This window comes from Saccopteryx bilineata, chromosome 10, assembly GCF_036850765.1.
Source record: "Saccopteryx bilineata isolate mSacBil1 chromosome 10, mSacBil1_pri_phased_curated, whole genome shotgun sequence".
Lineage (NCBI taxonomy): Eukaryota > Metazoa > Chordata > Mammalia > Chiroptera > Emballonuridae > Saccopteryx > Saccopteryx bilineata.
In genome coordinates this window covers 56,684,950-56,702,487 of record NC_089499.1, presented here as the reverse complement: position 1 = coordinate 56,702,487, position 17,538 = coordinate 56,684,950, and the positions used below count along the sequence as shown (strand labels likewise).

Genomic DNA, 17,538 nt, shown 5'->3' with positions numbered 1-17,538 from the left:
AAATTGGGCTCTCAAAAATTTCAATCATTGTGCTGTTGATATTTGGCTCTGCTGACTAATGAGTTTGCCGACCACTGGCCTAGAATGTACTAGACATGTAAGAACTATATATTTTTTTTGTTTCAAATTTATTTCTTCCCTAGAATGTAAAGGACAAATTGCTGTAGTACAGATAAATGACTGCACAAATGTCACAAGTAGAAGACATGGGATGCAGTTTTCCAAGCTTGTTCAAAATCTTCAACGCAGACCTTAGAGCCAGGTGAACACCATCGACGGATGATACGTGCACAAGGAAGGAAGGATTCGCTGGGATGTTAGCGATGCGTTTTTTTTTGTTGTTTTAATCACAGTTTACATTCAGTATTATTTTGTATTAGTTTCGGGTGTACAGCACAGTGGTCAGACAATCACACACTTCACAAAGTGTTCCCCCCGACATGAAAATAAATGTATTTTTTAATGAATGTACATTTTTAAGAAGTTGAAATAGCAAAATTTCATATTCACTTCATTGACTGCTGAAGCTCGGTCTCTGAGGCACCCTCCAGCCTTCTCTGATACTGTCTTTCTGAAGCTTTTCTACGGTAGACATCATCTGTATTGAACAAAAATTTTACTTAGATTTTTAAGAAACTGAGGAATTAAAAATACTCAGATCTGGGTAATTTAATCAGTAGTCGCAGTTGGTCACTATATCTGAATCTCAACATTGTTTAATTCAATGCCAAAATAATTTAAAACGAGTTAAATAAGGCTATGTTAACGGAGTTCTGGACTTTTAATAGGGTAAGAGTTGGTGTCTTCGAAGATAAGATCATGTCCTAGCATACATCTTAGCAGTACTTTAAGATTTGAAGACTTCCCCTCACTTCCTTGTCCCTCACAACTTCTAAAACCATCCTTAACTGAAACTTGGCCCCTCAAAGGCACTTCCTGACCCATGGCTTTCAGCTGTTCCCTCTCCCACATCTGAGAACTCGGTGGGGAGCTGAGGTGAAGTTTCCTTGTTCTCAGCTGCTACTTTTCCAGACTACTGATTCATCGCCCTCTTTCTTTGGGGCTTATGCCATTTGCCACCATCTTCTCTGCACTGGCACCTGCTCTCAATCACTCCCTTTCTATCACTAAAAACAGCACCTAGCTCAGGCTTCTTTGCCCAGTCCTGTGCCATGGTCCCAAACAACACCACCCCCCATGGGGATAAATCTCTAGCCGCCTTCACCTTCTCCACACAACCTCTGCCACCCATTGGCAGTCTTCCTCTGAAGAAATTCATTATGCTCTGACCACAACCTTTACTACTTTTCTAGCCCTTCTGTCCTTGGACCTTTACCAACTTCCTCCCCAGGCCCCTAGCCCCTGAGTACCCTTCTCAGCCCCTCTCCTCAATTCCTGCCCAAATCAGCTGAAATTTCCTCTCTGCTTGCTTTGCACTGTGGAGCCAACTAATGCATTTGACTGGGTCCACTGTGATGCCTGACAATCTTATTTTCTCAGCCATGATCCTGACCCTTTTTCAGCTACCGCCAAATGGCCATGAACTCTCTCCCAGAGAAAAATCATCCGGAAAGAACATTTCCATCTGACTTCCAAGGGCTACTCCCACTGCCCTGCTCTGAGCCCATCCTCTCTCACCTTTTCTCTTTTTTTTTGTGGGCCATTCCTTTATTCAAGTCTCCCACCGGCCGAAGAGGAAACACACAGGGCATTCGGGGCTCACAAAGCCCTGACGCATACTCCAGTTCCACAACCAGAATCTCCTGTGGTTCCTCCTAGAATCAAAGGCCCCACCCATCTCAGTAGGGCTCCCAAAATCCCTCAGCTCTGGTCCCCCATCTGCACACCTTCTTTCTCTCTGCAAAACTGGCTTCTTCAGCACTCTGCATTCTCTCCCCTCTCACTCTGCAAACATGACTTCTGTCTCTTCTTCTCCTTCTGCTCTCTCTTTTCAAAACTTTCTGGCCTCACCTTTTCAAGAACCAAGGTATTTCCAGCTTCTTTCCACCATCTTTCCTGACCAGATTTGCATGTCTTCCAGTCTCTCCAGGTGGGGGTAAGGGGACTTACCTCCCACTCACATAATAAACTTTCTGAATCTCCTGTCCTCTGTGGTAACAAATGCTCCTGGTTTCCTGAGTCCTTTCAATCACCAAGCCCTGTCAGGACTAGGTCTTGGGTGTCTTTCAACTCCACCTACTTCTTGGCATCCCTTCTGTCCCCACCCTAGACCAAGCCACCACCTCAACTTGAATGAACACACAGCCTAGGTGTTCTGCCAGTCTCCTCTCCACAAGAAGCCATTCTCCAGGTATTAATCCACTGCCACTTAAAACCCTTCAGTCCTTTGGGACATATCCTTGCTTTCTCAGTCCCTTTTTGGCCCTGCCCAGGCACCTTTCTAACCACCTCATCCCCCACTCTGCTCACCAGCTTCAGTTCCTCAAACAGCATACTTTCACACCAAGGCCACCATGTCTGCTCTTACCACTGGCATGAGGCACTTTCAACTCCTCAAACAAATGTTCCTGTCATCTGACTGACACCTACTCAATCTTCAGGGCCTACCTGACATGGTAACTCCTCCTGGAAGTCTTCCCTGCACCATCTAGTCCAGTTGGAAGTGCCTCACCCAAGACTTGCATGCCCCCCCCTTCTCCTCAGAACACTAATCATACTAATGGTAACTGTCTGTATGATCCATCTCACCTGTTAGAGCTCTTCTAGGGTGGGGGGCCCTCTGCTATGTTCATTATATCCTCTCATCAGTGCTCATTAAATATTGATGAATGGATGAACGAAAGGACTAAATATCTTTAGAAAGCACTAAGGTAACAAGTTTTTCTAAATGAGGGTTGGCAATTCACAAGTGATAACAATATTTCTGGAGAGACAAAACAGAGCGGATCTAGGGGTTGGCAAAGTCTTCCCAGAAAACTAGCCTGTTCAGAGCTAGTGCTCAGCAAAGCAATGTGAGGCATTCTGTTCAGTGCTGAGCCCTGGTGACGGTGACTCTGCCTGTAAAGACAGTGGTAATTAGCTAAGGCCAGGCAGACCAGCTCCCTCCGGGGTTTGAAGAGTCTAGAAAGAGGACTGGCCAGTTAACAGCAGTTTCCATGAATCCTCAGGATCCCACTCCCTTCTACCGTGTGGTGAGCAAGTCTGTTAGGCCCAAATAATAATGTCACCGGCAGGCTTGAAGAGGGTGTCCTGAGTGGAATCACGTGACACACACACACACACACACACACACACACACACAGCGAGAGGAGGGTGTCTTGAGTGCAATCACACGTGACACACACACACACACAGTCTCAAGGTTGGACGCCAAAGTGCCTTTTGTTGCCCCGGTTACGGGAGAGCCGGGGCCAGTCTCGAGGGCCCAGCTGCGGAACCGCACTTGCCCTCTTGACAGATAAAAGCAGTTCAGCACTCAGGGCAATTAGCGGTCTGCGACCTAAAAATGACCATCCCCTAGGAAAATAGGTCCTGTGCCGCCTCCTGCCTTCCTGAAGTGAACCGGAGGCTGCTGTACCCCCACTTACAGAAGGTCTCCTGGCCCACGCGCACTTTAATCATGATCCACTCCATCGTTCCTCCCAGGACAAAAAAGAAGGGCAGAAACCTGTAGACGCCGAATCGCTGCTTTCCGGGCACCCGCTGCAGAACCCGCCTCACCTGGGCCCTGGAAAACATGCCCGACCGAGGTCGTGTAGAGGGGTACGGCGGAACCAGAAGCAATGAGAACTGCCTCAACGCCTGGACTGAGGCTCCTGCTAGAGCCAAGAACGTCCTGCCCGTCCTTGCCGAGTCCGGCGCTCGTGCTGCCAGGAGGGGAGATCTTCAAAGCCCAGGCCAGAGCGGCTCCACCAATCAGAGCCCGGTCGGGCGCAGGGTTCACCATAGACTGCATCAGAGTGCGCGTGCTCCGTGAGGCAGAGCCCGCTGGAGAGAAATTGCGCAGGCGTCTCAGCTCTGGAGGCAGGGAGGCGCAAGGGGGCGGAGCCTTCACGTGGCCTCAGCTACGCAGGGTCCAGGGCCTCCCCTATGGAACTATGGTTGGGAGGTGGCGGCTGTACCCTCTTCTCTACTACCGCCATCTTTTTTCTTTAACTCCTGTTAAAAGTGAGGACCCTTTCTGATGGACTAAACGTGCACTGCATCGTAATATATATTGCATTTTCGCAACGACTTGCATTTATTTCGGGGTCGTGATCGGTGACTAGCTTTATAAAAGTTAGAATTTGATCTGCATGCATTGTTAAAAGTTGAACTTTATCACAACAAAAGTCTAGGTACACATCTTAAGACAAACAACCCTAAAATTATTAAAAGCTACCCTGAGTGGGGGACTTATGTTATTCAGGGACTTGTAGGTGCTTTTTATACATCATCTCATGCACAATAATCACAAGTGCAGAATGGTTCGTGAGCATGAGCTTAAGCCCTGGCAAGGTAGATCAGTTGGTTACAGTTAGACTATCCTGGGACATGCCAAGGTTGCAGGGTTCCATCCCCCATCCGGGACAAAAGAATCAAATGAATAGATAAAATAAGTGGAACAACAAATCCATGTCTGTGTCTCTCCCACCCACCCTCCCTCCCTAGCTCTCAAATTAATTTTAAAAATTTTATATAAAACTACTTTTTAAGAAATTGTCCAGAATGAGCATATTGAAATAAAAATTTTAAAGTTAAAAAAAAAATCATAGGCTTTGTCAAACCACATCCCTCCTCTACACATACAGTATTCGCTTAGAGCAGGGATCCCCAAAGTACGGCCCACAGACCGCATGCGGCCCCCTGAGGCCATTTATCTGGCCCCTCCGCACTTCCGGAAGGGGCACCTCTTTCATTGGTGGTCAGTGAGAGGAGTATAGTTCCCATTGAAATACTGGTCAGTTTGTTGATTTAAATTTACTTGTTCTTTATTTTAAATATTGTATTTGTTCCCGTTTTGGTTTTTTACTTTAAAATAAGATGTGTGCAGTATGCATAGGGATTTGTTCATGGTTTTTTTTTATAGTCTGGCCCTCCAACGGTCTGAGGGACGTGAACTGGCCCCCTGTGTAAAAAGTTTGGGGACCCCTGCCTTAGAGAGTCTGTGCCTCAGTTCACTACACAAAATGGGAACCTTCCTCTGATGCTGCTAGGATTTAGAGAGATAATACAAATAAAGAATGTAACACAATGCCTGGAGTTAGAGGCAGATTTAACTGCAGGCACACACCCTAGGCCCCAACTTCGGAAGGGCTCCCCAGAACCCCAACTTCACACTTTTTCTAATGACAACAAGTTTGGTTTCATATGTGCAATTTTAACATTAATAGTACATAATATTTTTTATTTAAAAATATGGTTGGCCCTGGCCGGTTGGCTCAGTGGTAGAGAGTCGGCCTGGCGTGCAGAAGTCCCGGGTTCGATTCCCGGCCAGGGCACACAGGAGAGGCGCCCATTTGCTCCTCCACCCCTCCCCCTCTCCTTCCTCTCTGTCTCTCTCTTCCCCTCCCGCAGCCAAGGCTCCATTGGAGCAAAGATGGCCCGGGCGCTGGGGATGGCTCCTTGGCCTCTGCCCCAGGCACTAGAGCAGCTCTGATCACAGCAGAGCGTCGCCCCCTGGTGGGCGTGCCGGGTGGATCCCGGTTGGGGGCATGCGGGAGTCTGTCTGACTGTCTCTCCCCGTTTCCAGCTTCAGAAAAATACAAAAAAAACAAACAAATAAAAATATGGTTAACATGTATTTTTATTTTCCCTCCTTTTTAAGGGGCCCAATATTTTCTTCTACACCTGAGGCCTCGACTGACCTTAATCCACCTCTGCCTGGAGTATAATAACTGATTAATTAACATTAGTTATAATATAATAATGGCTTATTCAGCCCTAGCTCTTTATAAATATTCCTTAGCCTACTGAATCTTGCCTCTATTTTCATCACCTCCTTTTCTACATGGAGAACTAAGAAGTTGAGATTAAGCCACGTAAAAGCAGAGGTGTGGGCCCTGGCCGGTTGGCTCAGTGGTAGAGCGTCGGCCTGGCGTGCAGGAGTCCCAGGTTCGATTCCTGGCCAGGGCACACAGGAGAAGCGCCCATCTGCTTCTCCACCCCTCCCCCTCTCCTTCCTCTCTGTCTCTTTCTTCCCCTCCCGCAGCCAAGGCTCCATTGGAGCAAAGTTTGCCAGGGCGCTAGGGATGGCTCTGTGGCCTCTGCCTCAAGCGCTAGAATGGCTCTGGTTGCAGCAGAACGACACCCCAAGATGGGCAGAGCATCGCCCCCTGGTGGGCATGCCGGGTGGATCCCAGTCGGGTGCATGCGGGAGTTTGTCTGACTGCCCCCACCCCCCCCACCCCCGTTTCCAACTTCGGAAAAATACAAAAAAAAAAGAAAAAAAAACAACAACAGAGGTGTGACTTGAGATCCCTCATTCTTGCTGAATTGTGCTTTGAGAAGGGAAACAATGGGATAATCTAAGAAATCCAAATTAAAACTAAAGAGTCAATAAGAGTCTGGTGATGTAGACACAAAATCTACAAAAACAGGCTAGAAAAGAGAGAGACCAGGGACCCTGGAGAGGGTCTTAGAGTCTGCAACTGAGCAGTCATGTGGAGGTGCTGCCTGGATAACCTGCCTTCTGAAGCCAACCCATCCAACCACTCACATACACCCACCATTTAGTGCTCACTCCCATCTCTCTTAGTGACTCTAGGGGCCAGATATCACTGAGTGCCCATCTCCTGACCAGATGGGGTTAACATGTGGCCAGTTCCTCACTGCCCACCTGTCTCACTGAGCCCTCAAGTGAGCAACAACCACCCACCCACCCACAGACCTACCCTGGGCCTCCGTCCTGCATCAGCACCTGGCCCAGGGACTGGTATATCTGTAGGTCTTCAGCCAACCACAGTAGATATCCAAATGTACCACACACCCTTAGGAAAGTGTCTAGATGGCCAGCTCTCCACTAACAGGGCCCATCCGGATTGGGTAGGCTTCCTTAGGGTCCAGTGCACGAACTGATACACCTGACGACTTAGAAAACAGATCTGAATAGCCTGACCAGGTGGTGGCGCAGTGGATAGAGCTTTGGACTGGGACGCAGAGTACCCAGGTTCGAGACCCCGAGGTCGCCAGCTTGAGTGTGGGCTCATCTGGTTTGAGCAAAAGCTCGCCGGCTTGGACCCAAGGTCTCTCGCTCAAGCAAGGGGTTACTCGGTCTGCTGAAGGCCCACGGTCAAGGCACATATGAGAAGGCAATCAATGAACAACCAAGGTGTTGCAACGAAAAGCTAATGATTGATGCTTCTCATCTCTCTGTTCCTGTCTGTCTGTCCCTGTCCATCCCTCTCGCTAACTCTCTCTCTGTATCTGTAAAAAAAAAAAAAAGAAATTGATTCCTGTCCAATTCCTTTGAAATCCCCTGAAAACTTGCCACATAATAATATCCTCCACCCCAAAATATAATGTTTACAGGCATTATAAAAATAAAGACATTTATAAAAAATAAATAAATAAAAAGAAAGAAAAAACAGACCTGAATAGAAGAAGACACAAGGGTAGTGAGTGATTCCAAACAGGGAAGAGTAATTTCGTTGGAAAGTCTAACGACTTTGCCAGAAGAGACCAAGGGATCTCAAGACAGGGCCTGCGAGATGAAGCCAGGAGTGGGGCAAGTCGGTGCAGCCATCTGCTGGTTAGAACCTCATAACCGCAGTGATTCCTGGCCCAAGGCCCTAGAGTGCAAGGCCCAGTCGTCCTGCTGCGAGTTAAAAAGCGTCACCTGGATGAGGTACAGGGCGGGAGAAAAGGGGTTGTTTTCAGTGCCCGCTGTGCTGCTGCTCTCACCGTGCGTGGGGACGGCACCAGGGAGCGCGTGGTAAGCGCTCTTTATTCGCTAACAGAGTGCAATAGACCGTCTTCTGGTCTTCGAGCAAAGCTGGTCAGGGGCTGGAGGCGAAGAATCGACCCCCACAGCGGAACTGGGGGAGGGGCGGAAGAGCTAAGGTCTGAAGACTAGAGGTGGAGGAAGGGGCGGGGAGGATCCCGGTGCGAAGGGAAGAAAGAGGACGACTTGGACCCCGCCGCACCCTGGCCGTCCGGAGCCTCGCAGGGACGGCCGTTCTTAGGCCGACCTCCCGGGAGGGGGAACAGGAGAAGTCGCCAGTGACCCCGTGGCGCCAAAGACTCGGAGGAGGGGGCTAAGAACCCGGCCCACCCCGTCCCGGGACCTCCCGCCCCCCCCAGGCCCAGGGGCGTGCCCATTGGCTGGCCGGTCTCTGTGCGCCGCGCCCATTGGCTAGCCGCAGAGAGGGGCACGCGGCCACGGTGGCGGGCGCGCAGTCGGAGGGCGGTGGACGGGCCGACGGGCCGAGGGTTCTGCGGGCGGTGGGGATGGCGGGTGCGGGGTTGCGGGCGGCTGCCAGGCGCTGGCTGCCATGCCCAGGCTACGGTGGGCCGCGAGCCGCCTCGTCCTCGCCCTCCTGCCCCGGCTGTGGCCCCCCGGGTCCCAGCTCCCACTGCCCCGGCGCTCCGCGCTCTGCGCCAGCCCCGGTACCCGGCGGCGGCGGCGCCGAGCTCAGTTCTCACCTGTGGGCTCGTTACCAGGACATGCGAAGACTGGTGCACGGTGGGTGAGCCCGAGTGGAACGGGAGCCGGCTGGGGTGGTGTCCCGCGCGGCTACAGAAGTGCGCCCCAGCGGCAGACAGATGGATGTAGCGCCGGAGCACCGCCCCCCAGCCGTCGGGGTGCCGCTCTGCGGGGGAAGAGCCCCAGTGCGGCTCGCTGGAGCTCCGAAGGCCGGGTGGCTCTTCGGGAGAGGCTTCTGGGGATGACCTGACGCCCAGAGCTAGCGAGCGGGAGGTTTGTTCTCTGGCTCCGTCTGCAGAAGCTCGGGGTTCCGCCCGCCGGGAGGCCGCGGCGGAAACGCCCCCAGCCCCTTGTTCTCCTAGGGGCCCTTAGTTGGGGGCGGGAGTACCAGGGACAAAGCCAGCTGGCGGCGCTGGTCGGAACAGGTTCCTAGGGACTGGCCGACCTCGGCGAACGCCTACAAGACTTTCAGACACCTCTAGATTACTCTCTGGAGATCAGGAGCTCTCGGACCTGGAGGGGAAGGAGAACCGAGACCAAGTTACTTCGGTCTAAAAGGGTTGCTGCTTCCTTGACCGGGCACTCACTAAGCCTCGTGTAGTCTCTCTTCGTCTGCAATGGATTGAGGAGGCCTGAACCCTATTCTCAAGGGCCAGCTGGTGAGGCCAGAGTTGAGAGCCATGATATTTGTTCAGGATACCCCTGGGACCCTTCCTCTGCAGCAGACAGATATGGTTTGGGTCTTGGCCTTATCACTGTCCAGCTGAATGGTACTCAGCAGGCCTCACCCTCTCAGACCCTCAGTGTCTTAAGGCAGCGATTTTCAGCCCGTGTGCCTCAAGAATTTTTAAAACATGCAGTGCTTGAGTATTTAGGTAGGGACATTGACCTTTTTTCCCTTGGATTGTCAAATAAAAACAGCCAACACAATAGCTATCCAGTATGAATGAATCAAAATTATACCTGTTTTTGTTTTTTTTTTTGTCAGATTGGCAAAAATATGTTTTTTGGTGTGCCGCAGAATTGTAGTAATTAGTTTATTGTGCCATGAGATGAAGAGGGTTGAAAACCGCTGTCAGGGTGTAAAACACAGTCCTGGGATTTTTTCACAGGATTGTGGTAATGGCTCAGACCTAGGCCGAGAAGGGGCAGGGGAGCTTCCGGAGGAGTCCCTAGGGGTGACAGGGCTTTCATTGTCTGATAAGACGAAGTGGCCCTGTCTGGAAAATTCCAGCTAACTGTGTGGAAACCTGGGAGTAGGGGGTGGACTGGATCACTTCTTGAGAGGCTAAAGGCAGAATGGTAAAGACCCCCGAGGAATGAATGATGGTTTTGAAGCCAGTGGACCTCTATTAGGATGCTATTTAAGAAAATGTTTGTGCTCTGTACCTGGTTAAGACCCCCCTGTAGAGCAGCTTGAGAAGCCTACCTCATAGGTCTTGGGGGAGGGACCTAGGAAGGTCTGTTGGGCTTTGTCTCTCAGGGCCCACACGGATCTTCAGATCTTCACGGAGACACCCAAGTTCCTCTTGATGTGAAAGGGCAAGGTCATTTCCAAAATGCCAGGGTGAGTGACAGGATGAGCTAGCCTTCTGGGCCCCTTCTAATTCCAGCCAACCTAACTCCACTTCTGACTAGGTTTTCTGGGGGAAATTCTGGGCATTGGGGTATACCTTCAACTAATGCCTTTTGGGAAAACTTTGCCAGGGAACCAGGCCCAAGGCCACCCCACCCCACCCCCACCCCCCTGCCTCCTGCTTTAGTAGCTGAGGAGCAGAGTGATTAAGGTGGGTGGGGTGGCCAAATTCAAATCTCAACCCCACTGTCAACTATAGGGATTGACCTTGGAACCTGTAGCTTTGGAAGCTAGGGCTGAGGAGGAGAAAGAAGGGTAGAGGCTGGGCAGTGAGACCAGTGAACTTGGAAGGCCAGAGTGAGTAAAGAGCACATCCTGCTCACCTCTGCCCTATGCACCACAATAGCCCTATGAATGGGAGTGGGACCTTGTTGCCCCAGAGCTATGGTTTTTTGTGTGTTTTTTTCAATCTAGAAGTTGGGTCAGTAGGCCAGGCCCTGTGGACTGCTTCCCCATCCTGCTTTGTTCCTAGGAGAATTGTCCATCCCTGGGAACATCCTCGAGGGCAGAGGCGAAAGCCTGGTCTTGGCCAGAATTCTGCCCACAGGGGGCTGCACTGCCAAGTAGATTCCTCCCACTCCATTGTACCAAGAGTCACAGTTGGTACCCAAGAACTCAGGACTGTGAGGGCAAGGCCCAGCGTACTATTAACACCAGATGAGGGTTCACCTCAGAAGCGGCTCCCTACAAGGCTGAAGTCCGCTGTGTATCATGTGCATCCAAGTGAGGAGTGTTTTGTCTGGCCAGGAATCATCTTTGAAGCAGCTGCTCTGTGCCAGGCCTAGGTTGGCCTGGAGCTACAGAGGAACCAGCCACACCTGTTCCCCCACCCACACCCTGCAGCTGGCTCCAAAGGAAAAGGTAGGGGTAGAGTCTGCATTTTCTGAGAGCTCATCAGCAAGTGTGTGCCTCTGAGCACAGGCAGCTAGCTGCCAGGCATGCTCTGGCTTCTGCTTTGAGGACAGAACTGATTGTGGCAGAAACAAATTCCCTAGAGGTTTGGGCCTCAGCCACAAGCTTGAGGTCTTAGGAAAGGAGCCCCTGCAAGACAGTGTCCTGTGCACCTTGTCCTGCCTGCTCCCCTCTTTCCTTGCAACCTCTGTTCCCTGAGTTATAGGGGGAAATCCAGACACGGAAGTGACGGGCTCCAGAGGTGCATTGCCCACCTAATCCTACATTTGCCAAAGGTTCAAAGTGGAATGCTGCACGGACACATTCCGTATGAACCTCCTAGTAATTTTGTAGGTTGGTGTGATTGTTAATCCCCCTTTGGAGAAAAGGAAACAGACCCAAAAGGTGAGGTGACTTTCCTAAAAGTACATCCAAGAGAAAGAGAGCTTGGTCTGGTCTCTCTGACTTCAAAACCTATGCCCTTTTCCCATTTACCTCCCCTATTATACAGATGAGCCCGCTCTGCACTGTGTCCCGCTCAGCACCCCTGAAGCAGGCAGGGGCTTGGAGGGGTTATGACTGCATCCATAGATGGAACAGCCTGGGTAATGGCCCAGAACCCGACATCACACGTCCTGCCTGTCGTAATTAGCAATGTTCCCTGGCTAGAGGCAGCAAATGTCATTATGTGAGCTGGCAAGCAGTTTAAGATTAAGACATCTTATTAGGCCTTGTTCTGAAGGCTAGCAGGTGCTCAGAGCTGGGAGCATGAGTGGCAGAGGACCTACCCAAAACCACCCACTCTGATAATGTTCCTAAGTCCCAATCCCAGCTTTGGGTGAGGTAGAAAGGGGTCTGCACTTAGCCATATGTCCAGAAGGGCTTATGAGAGCCTGGAAGATGCACAGCCTTGGTGCACCTGGTGGGCTGCAGATAATCCAGGACCCCCCAGAGGTAGCTCTAACCAGTGCCAGCTCTGTGTTACCCCAACCACGTGATCCTGGGCAAGGGACTTCTCTTAGCCTCTGCAGTTTGACCATTTGCAGCATTGGGCTAAGAGTACCATGCTGGCGTGTTTTGTGAGGCTCCCAGGCTGAGCACTTGGAAAGTTCTCAGTAACCATTTGCTCCTGCCATGATCAGTATCATCTTCACCTGCATTTCTTTCCTTTAGATCTCCTGCCCCCAGAGGTCTGCAGTCTCCTGAACCCAGCAGCCATCTATGCCAACAATGAGATCAGCCTGCGTGATGTCGAGGTCTATGGCTTTGACTATGACTACACGCTGGCCCAGTATGCAGACGCACTGCACCCAGAGATCTTCAGTGCTGCCCGCGACATCCTGATTGAGCACTACAAGGTGAGGCTGGCCAGGCAGGGTTCCCAGGCCCTCAAGAACAGGTGGCTGAATTAATTTCCCAAGGGAGCTGCCCAGCCAGCAGATTTGGCGGTGCCACTGACTCAGGCCTGGTTCACGTTCCCCCAACAGTACCCAGAGGACATTCGGAAGTATGACTACAACCCCAGCTTTGCCATCCGTGGCCTCCACTATGACATTCAGAAGGTAAGTAGACCACTGACTCCCCCGGCCCCTTCTTACTGGTGTATCAGCCACTTTCTTGATTCCCCATCCCCTGTGAAGGGATCTCACCTAACCCCTTGGCTTCATAGCTGTAGCTTCTTGGCATGTACATAATCTCTTCAGTACCATCCAATTGGGGCTTCAGCATGGGGAGTAGAAGAGGCTGGCTCATGGCCGATGGCAAACTCCTTTCTCACTGCCCAATCCACTGCATTGGTGCCCCCAGAGCCTTCTGATGAAGATTGATGCCTATCATTATGTGCAACTGGGGACAGCCTATAGGTCAGTGTTGATTCTGCCCTGACCCCACTGTAGTCCACTGCTCCATGTCCACACAGTCTGTCCTGCCTCTCCCCTCCCCCCACTGTCTCACATGCTGTGCTTCAGCCTGGGTTCAGGACCGCTTTGGGCTGATGATTCTGGCACCCACCCAGGGGCCTGCAGCCTGTGTCAGATGAAGAAGTGATTGACCTATACGGGGGAACCCAGCACATCCCATTGTACCAGATGAGCGGCTTCTACGGCAAGGTACTCATGTTGCTGCCCAGGGCACTCTACTCAGTGATCTCACCGTGGCTGTTGGCTCACTGAGAGGCTGTGCCCACACCTCTGACCCAGGGACTGTACCCTTCTACTAGTGTCCCAAGGGAGATTCAGAGGCCTTGGCCTCCAGAGCTGGAGGTTGTGGGGCTGGAGGGGGTGCTGAAATGGTGGCCCCCTCCCCAGGGTCCCTCCATTAAGCAGTTCATGGACATCTTCTCCCTGCCGGAGATGGCACTGCTGTCCTGTGTGGTGGATTACTTCCTGGGCCATGGCCTGGAGTTTGACCAAGCACACCTCTACAAGGATGTAACGGTGAGGATGCTGGGCTTATTCAGCATGGCAGGGCATGGGGAAGTCTTGCCACAACAGGGCAGTCCCTCTTGGTCCCCACTGCACTCTCACTGTCTCCACTGCCCCCAGGATGCCATTCGAGATGTGCATGTGAAGGGGCTCATGTACCAGTGGATCGAGCGGGACATGGGTAAGGGTAGACAGGAGCTGCAGTGCCTGCCGGGGCAGGGGGCAGGGCTAGCTCTCACAGATGCATCTCCCTTGTTAGAGAAGTACATCCTAAGAGGGGATGAGACGTTCGCTGTCCTGAGCCGCCTGGTGGACCATGGGAAGCAGCTGTTCCTCATTACCAACAGTCCCTTCAGTTTCGTGTGAGCCCCACCCCACTGTGGGAGGAGGGAGCAGGTGGGAGCCAGGTAGGGGCATAGTGGCCCAAGCCTCCTCAGACCATCTGTCCTACCTCTGCCCCATTTCTGTCCAGGGACAAGGGAATGCGGCACATGGTGGGCGGCGACTGGCGCCAGCTCTTTGATGTGGTCATCGTCCAGGCGGATAAGCCCAGCTTCTTCACTGACCCCCGCAAGTATGGGCCTGGCCAGGGTGATAGGGCCAGGAAGTGGGGACTAGCCTTTGTTCACAGCCCTGCATGCTTGGGGTGGGGACACCCCCTTGCTGACATGTGGCCACATGAGCAGGTGGGCCTTTGCAGAGTGGGAGGGAACCCAGTTCATGGTCTTGCCAGAGACCATGAATCAAGCCGTCGAACCTGCACCCTAGGCCTTTCAGGAAACTAGATGAGAAGGGCTCGCTCCAGTGGGACCGTATCACCCGCCTGGAAAAGGGCAAGATCTATCGGCAGGTGAGGGCCATCTTGGTGGGAGCAGCACCTGGGTGGGGGGCACACAGGGCTAACCAAAGGTGGTGGCATTGCCTCCTGGACCCTGACCAGCCACTATCCATCTGCTATGGGTCTGTCCCGTTGTGCCATGGGCCTGTTTCTGAGGCACCAGGGAAGGGCTCTCAGGACACACAGAACCAGGCAGTGCAGAGAGAGCTTGGCCTATGGGTCAAGTTGCCTTCATTTGAATTCTAACTCCACTCCTGGTTGGCAGAGAGAGTCTCACTGAATTAGTTGGCCTCTCTGTGACTTCCTTTCCTCATGTGTAAAGAGATACGATACTCAACCTCAATTGTGTCAAAGCCTTAGACTGGGTAGGCATTTACCAAATGCCCAATAAATGGCACTGTTATTATTTAGGGCTGAGCACTCTTGCAATCGATAAGCCCGGTTGGGGTCCATGAGCTGGGCTGGTGGGACAGGTGGCGCAGCTTGTAGGCCTCTGAGGAGACCTCCTTTCCTGGCTGGCTAAGAAGATAAGGAGCGGGGGGGTGGGAGGTGGAGTGGGGGAGCTGCAGGGGTGGCTGAGCTGGAGGTCATTAGGCATTTGGCCCTGGGTGGAATGCGGAAATCCTGGCTGAGCTGGTAAAGCAGGGCTTCTTGGGGGGAGGGGATCTAGAAACTGGGGGAGGGAGGAGGCCAGCTATTGGGCCGGGGGCACAGCCACAGGCAGCAGTCTTTTTTTTTTTTTTTTTTTTTTAACAGAGACAGAGAGAGAGGGATAGACAGGGACAGACAGACAGACAATGAAGAGATGAGAAGCATCAATCATTAGTTTTTCGTTGCGCATTGCGACATCTTAGCTGTTCATTGATTGCTTTCTCATATATGCCTTAACCATGGGGCTACAGCAGACTGAGTGACCCATTGCTCAAGCCAGCGACCTTGAGTCCAAGCTGGTGAGCTTTGCTCAAACCAGATGAGCCTGCAGTCAAGCTGGCGACCTCGGGGTCTCGAACCTGGGTCCTCTGCATCCCAGTCCAACGCTCTATCCACTGTGCCACCGCCTGGTCAGGCCAGGCAGCAGTCTTGAGGTACCCAGTGCAGAGGCCTGGCCTGCAGGCAGCGCTGCCCCCCAAGTCTTCATGGCCCTCTCTGGTGCAGACTCATCTCAGCTATGAGGGCCACACTCTCCTTTGTCTTAGCATCTTGGCAGAGCCTGAGGAGGGTCATGCACCTTTGTCGGAATGTGACCTTTTCTTTGGCAGCTTTCAGATTTTTCCTTACATCTGACGTTTTGAAGTTTGTGTGTTGGATCCTGTTTCGTCCTCTTTTTCTCTCTCCCCTTCTCCCTCCCTCTGTCTCCTGTTGGCTGGAACCTCAGGCACCATCCTTTCTGACTCGGCACCTGCACCTCAAGATCCTTTCTCTTGGTTCATTCAGGACACATCCACTCTGCCCATCTTACCTTTCTCTTCTGCAGGGTTCCCTGAACCTCACCTCTCCACTTGAGATCGTTTCAATGATGAAGTCTTTCACAGCCACTCGGGCCCTGGGCCTCTGTGCACAGAGTGCTCTAACTCCTTTTTGCTGGCTCCTGCCCCTCCCCCCCCAGGGGCTGTGGAGCTTCCTGTTCTGGCCCCTCCCACTCCCACTGTTGTGCTCTGCTGGGAGCTTCCTCTGTTGTGTTTGAGCCTAGCTGCGTGTTTTCATCTTTTCTCCAGCCTTGGTGCAAAGGGGGCAGATGGCCTCACAGGTCTGCCATTGGTCAGCTGGGTCCCTCTGGGCTCAGACTGGGGAGGCAGGGAGGACTTCAGGGCCATGGGGTCGCTGCTGCAATTTGTTTCCCACAGAGCGTGGACTCAGTCCCTAGCCTGGGGTGGGTGTGAGACCACAGGGAGGGGAGGCTGTGGAGGCACAGGGCACCATGCCAGGTATACAGGAGACCTTCCTGCAGCAGGCAGGCTCTATTCCTTATGTGAGTGGCAGTGGCAAGGGCCGGAGCCCAGAAGGGACAGTGAGGCCACGGGAAAGGTCAACCCACCAGTCCAGCTGAAAAGGCTTCACTGCCCCTGGGGATTTGGGAGAGCAACATGGGAACCCATTGGGCACACTGGGCTCAGCGTGTCCCCCTCCCCACCTCTCCCCAGGGAAACCTGTTTGACTTCCTGCGTCTGACAGAATGGCGTGGCCCCCGTGTGCTCTACTTCGGAGACCACCTCTACAGTGACCTGGCGGTGAGGGGCAACACTGGGCCACGGGGCAGGGAGGGAGCCCCCAGCTGGTGTTGAGCTTTGTCCCTCACCCCCCAGGATCTCATGCTGAGGCATGGCTGGCGCACTGGAGCCATCATCCCTGAGCTGGAGCGGGAGATCCGCATCATCAACACGGAGCAGTACATGCACTCGCTGACTTGGCAACAGGCGCTCACGGGGCTGCTGGAGCGCATGCAGGTATGGGGCTGGCCAGGACGTCCCCAAGGTGGGTCTAGGGCTGCCGCCTGGGTACACACATGCAGTGCACACCTGTCTCCCCCAGACCTACCAGGATGGCGAGTCACGGCAGGTGCTGGCTGCCTGGATGAAGGAGCGACAGGAGTTGAGGTGAGCAGGGTGGGGCCAGGGTAGGGTCCTGGCCTGCCCCACCTTGTGCGGCCCCTCAAGTGCCCTGTGTGTCCCTCCCCAGGTGTATCACCAAGGCCCTGTTCAACGCTCAGTTTGGGAGCATCTTCCGCACCTTCCATAACCCCACCTACTTCTCGAGGCGCCTTGTGCGCTTCTCCGACCTGTACATGGCCTCCCTCAGCTGTCTGCTCAACTATCGCGTGGACTTCACCTTCTACCCGCGCCGCACGCCCCTGCAGCACGAGGCGCCGCTCTGGATGGACCAGCTGTGCACTGGCTGCATGAAGACACCCTTCCTCAGCGACATGGCCCACATCCGCTGAGGGCTCCTTTATTGTCCAGAACAGGCCCAGCCCCTCCTGCCCGCCCACTCTGGGCCTCTGTCCAGATGGGCAATAAAGTGTTCTCTCTCCAGCTCGTGCCTCTGCTGTGTCACTTTACTGTGAGGATCCTCTGGGTGTCAGGGAAGTCCTCCTCCAAGAGTGAGTCCTGCAGGGAGGACTATGTGTGGCTGGGCCTAGACCAGGCCCTAGGTCCACTTCCACATTCTC

The 17,538-nt window shown here is 52.9% G+C and overlaps 3 protein-coding genes across 4 annotated transcripts in view; 1 reads left to right on the top strand and 2 right to left on the bottom strand.

Moving 5' to 3' along the window:
• Nucleotides 1–441: 441 nt before the first annotated feature.
• Nucleotides 442–3,917, bottom strand: UQCC5 (ubiquinol-cytochrome c reductase complex assembly factor 5). Its single transcript, XM_066245896.1, has 2 exons — nt 3,549–3,917; nt 442–598 (listed from the first exon to the last, which is right to left on the bottom strand). Exons 1-2 carry the CDS (start codon nt 3,697–3,699, stop codon nt 507–509), a joined length of 243 nt encoding a protein of 80 aa, XP_066101993.1. The 5' UTR covers nt 3,700–3,917; the 3' UTR covers nt 442–506.
• A 4,399-nt stretch (nt 3,918–8,316) lies between these two features.
• On the top strand, nt 8,317–17,401 carry NT5DC2 (5'-nucleotidase domain containing 2). Its single transcript, XM_066245938.1, has 14 exons — nt 8,317–8,623; nt 12,285–12,469; nt 12,599–12,673; nt 12,918–12,973; nt 13,126–13,219; nt 13,418–13,546; nt 13,655–13,715; nt 13,794–13,896; nt 14,007–14,108; nt 14,303–14,384; nt 16,514–16,600; nt 16,676–16,816; nt 16,902–16,966; nt 17,049–17,401. Exons 1-14 carry the CDS (start codon nt 8,389–8,391, stop codon nt 17,308–17,310), a joined length of 1,677 nt encoding a protein of 558 aa, XP_066102035.1. The 5' UTR covers nt 8,317–8,388; the 3' UTR covers nt 17,311–17,401.
• Nucleotides 17,285–17,538, bottom strand: part of STAB1 (stabilin 1) — a 27,675-nt gene continuing 27,421 nt past the window's right edge. For both annotated transcript variants that reach the window (XM_066245936.1, XM_066245937.1), the window contains exon 69: nt 17,285–17,476. In XM_066245936.1, coding sequence (XP_066102033.1) covers nt 17,420–17,476 — 57 coding nt within the window. In that variant the 3' untranslated portion in view covers nt 17,285–17,419. The remainder of the gene's footprint in view (nt 17,477–17,538) is intronic.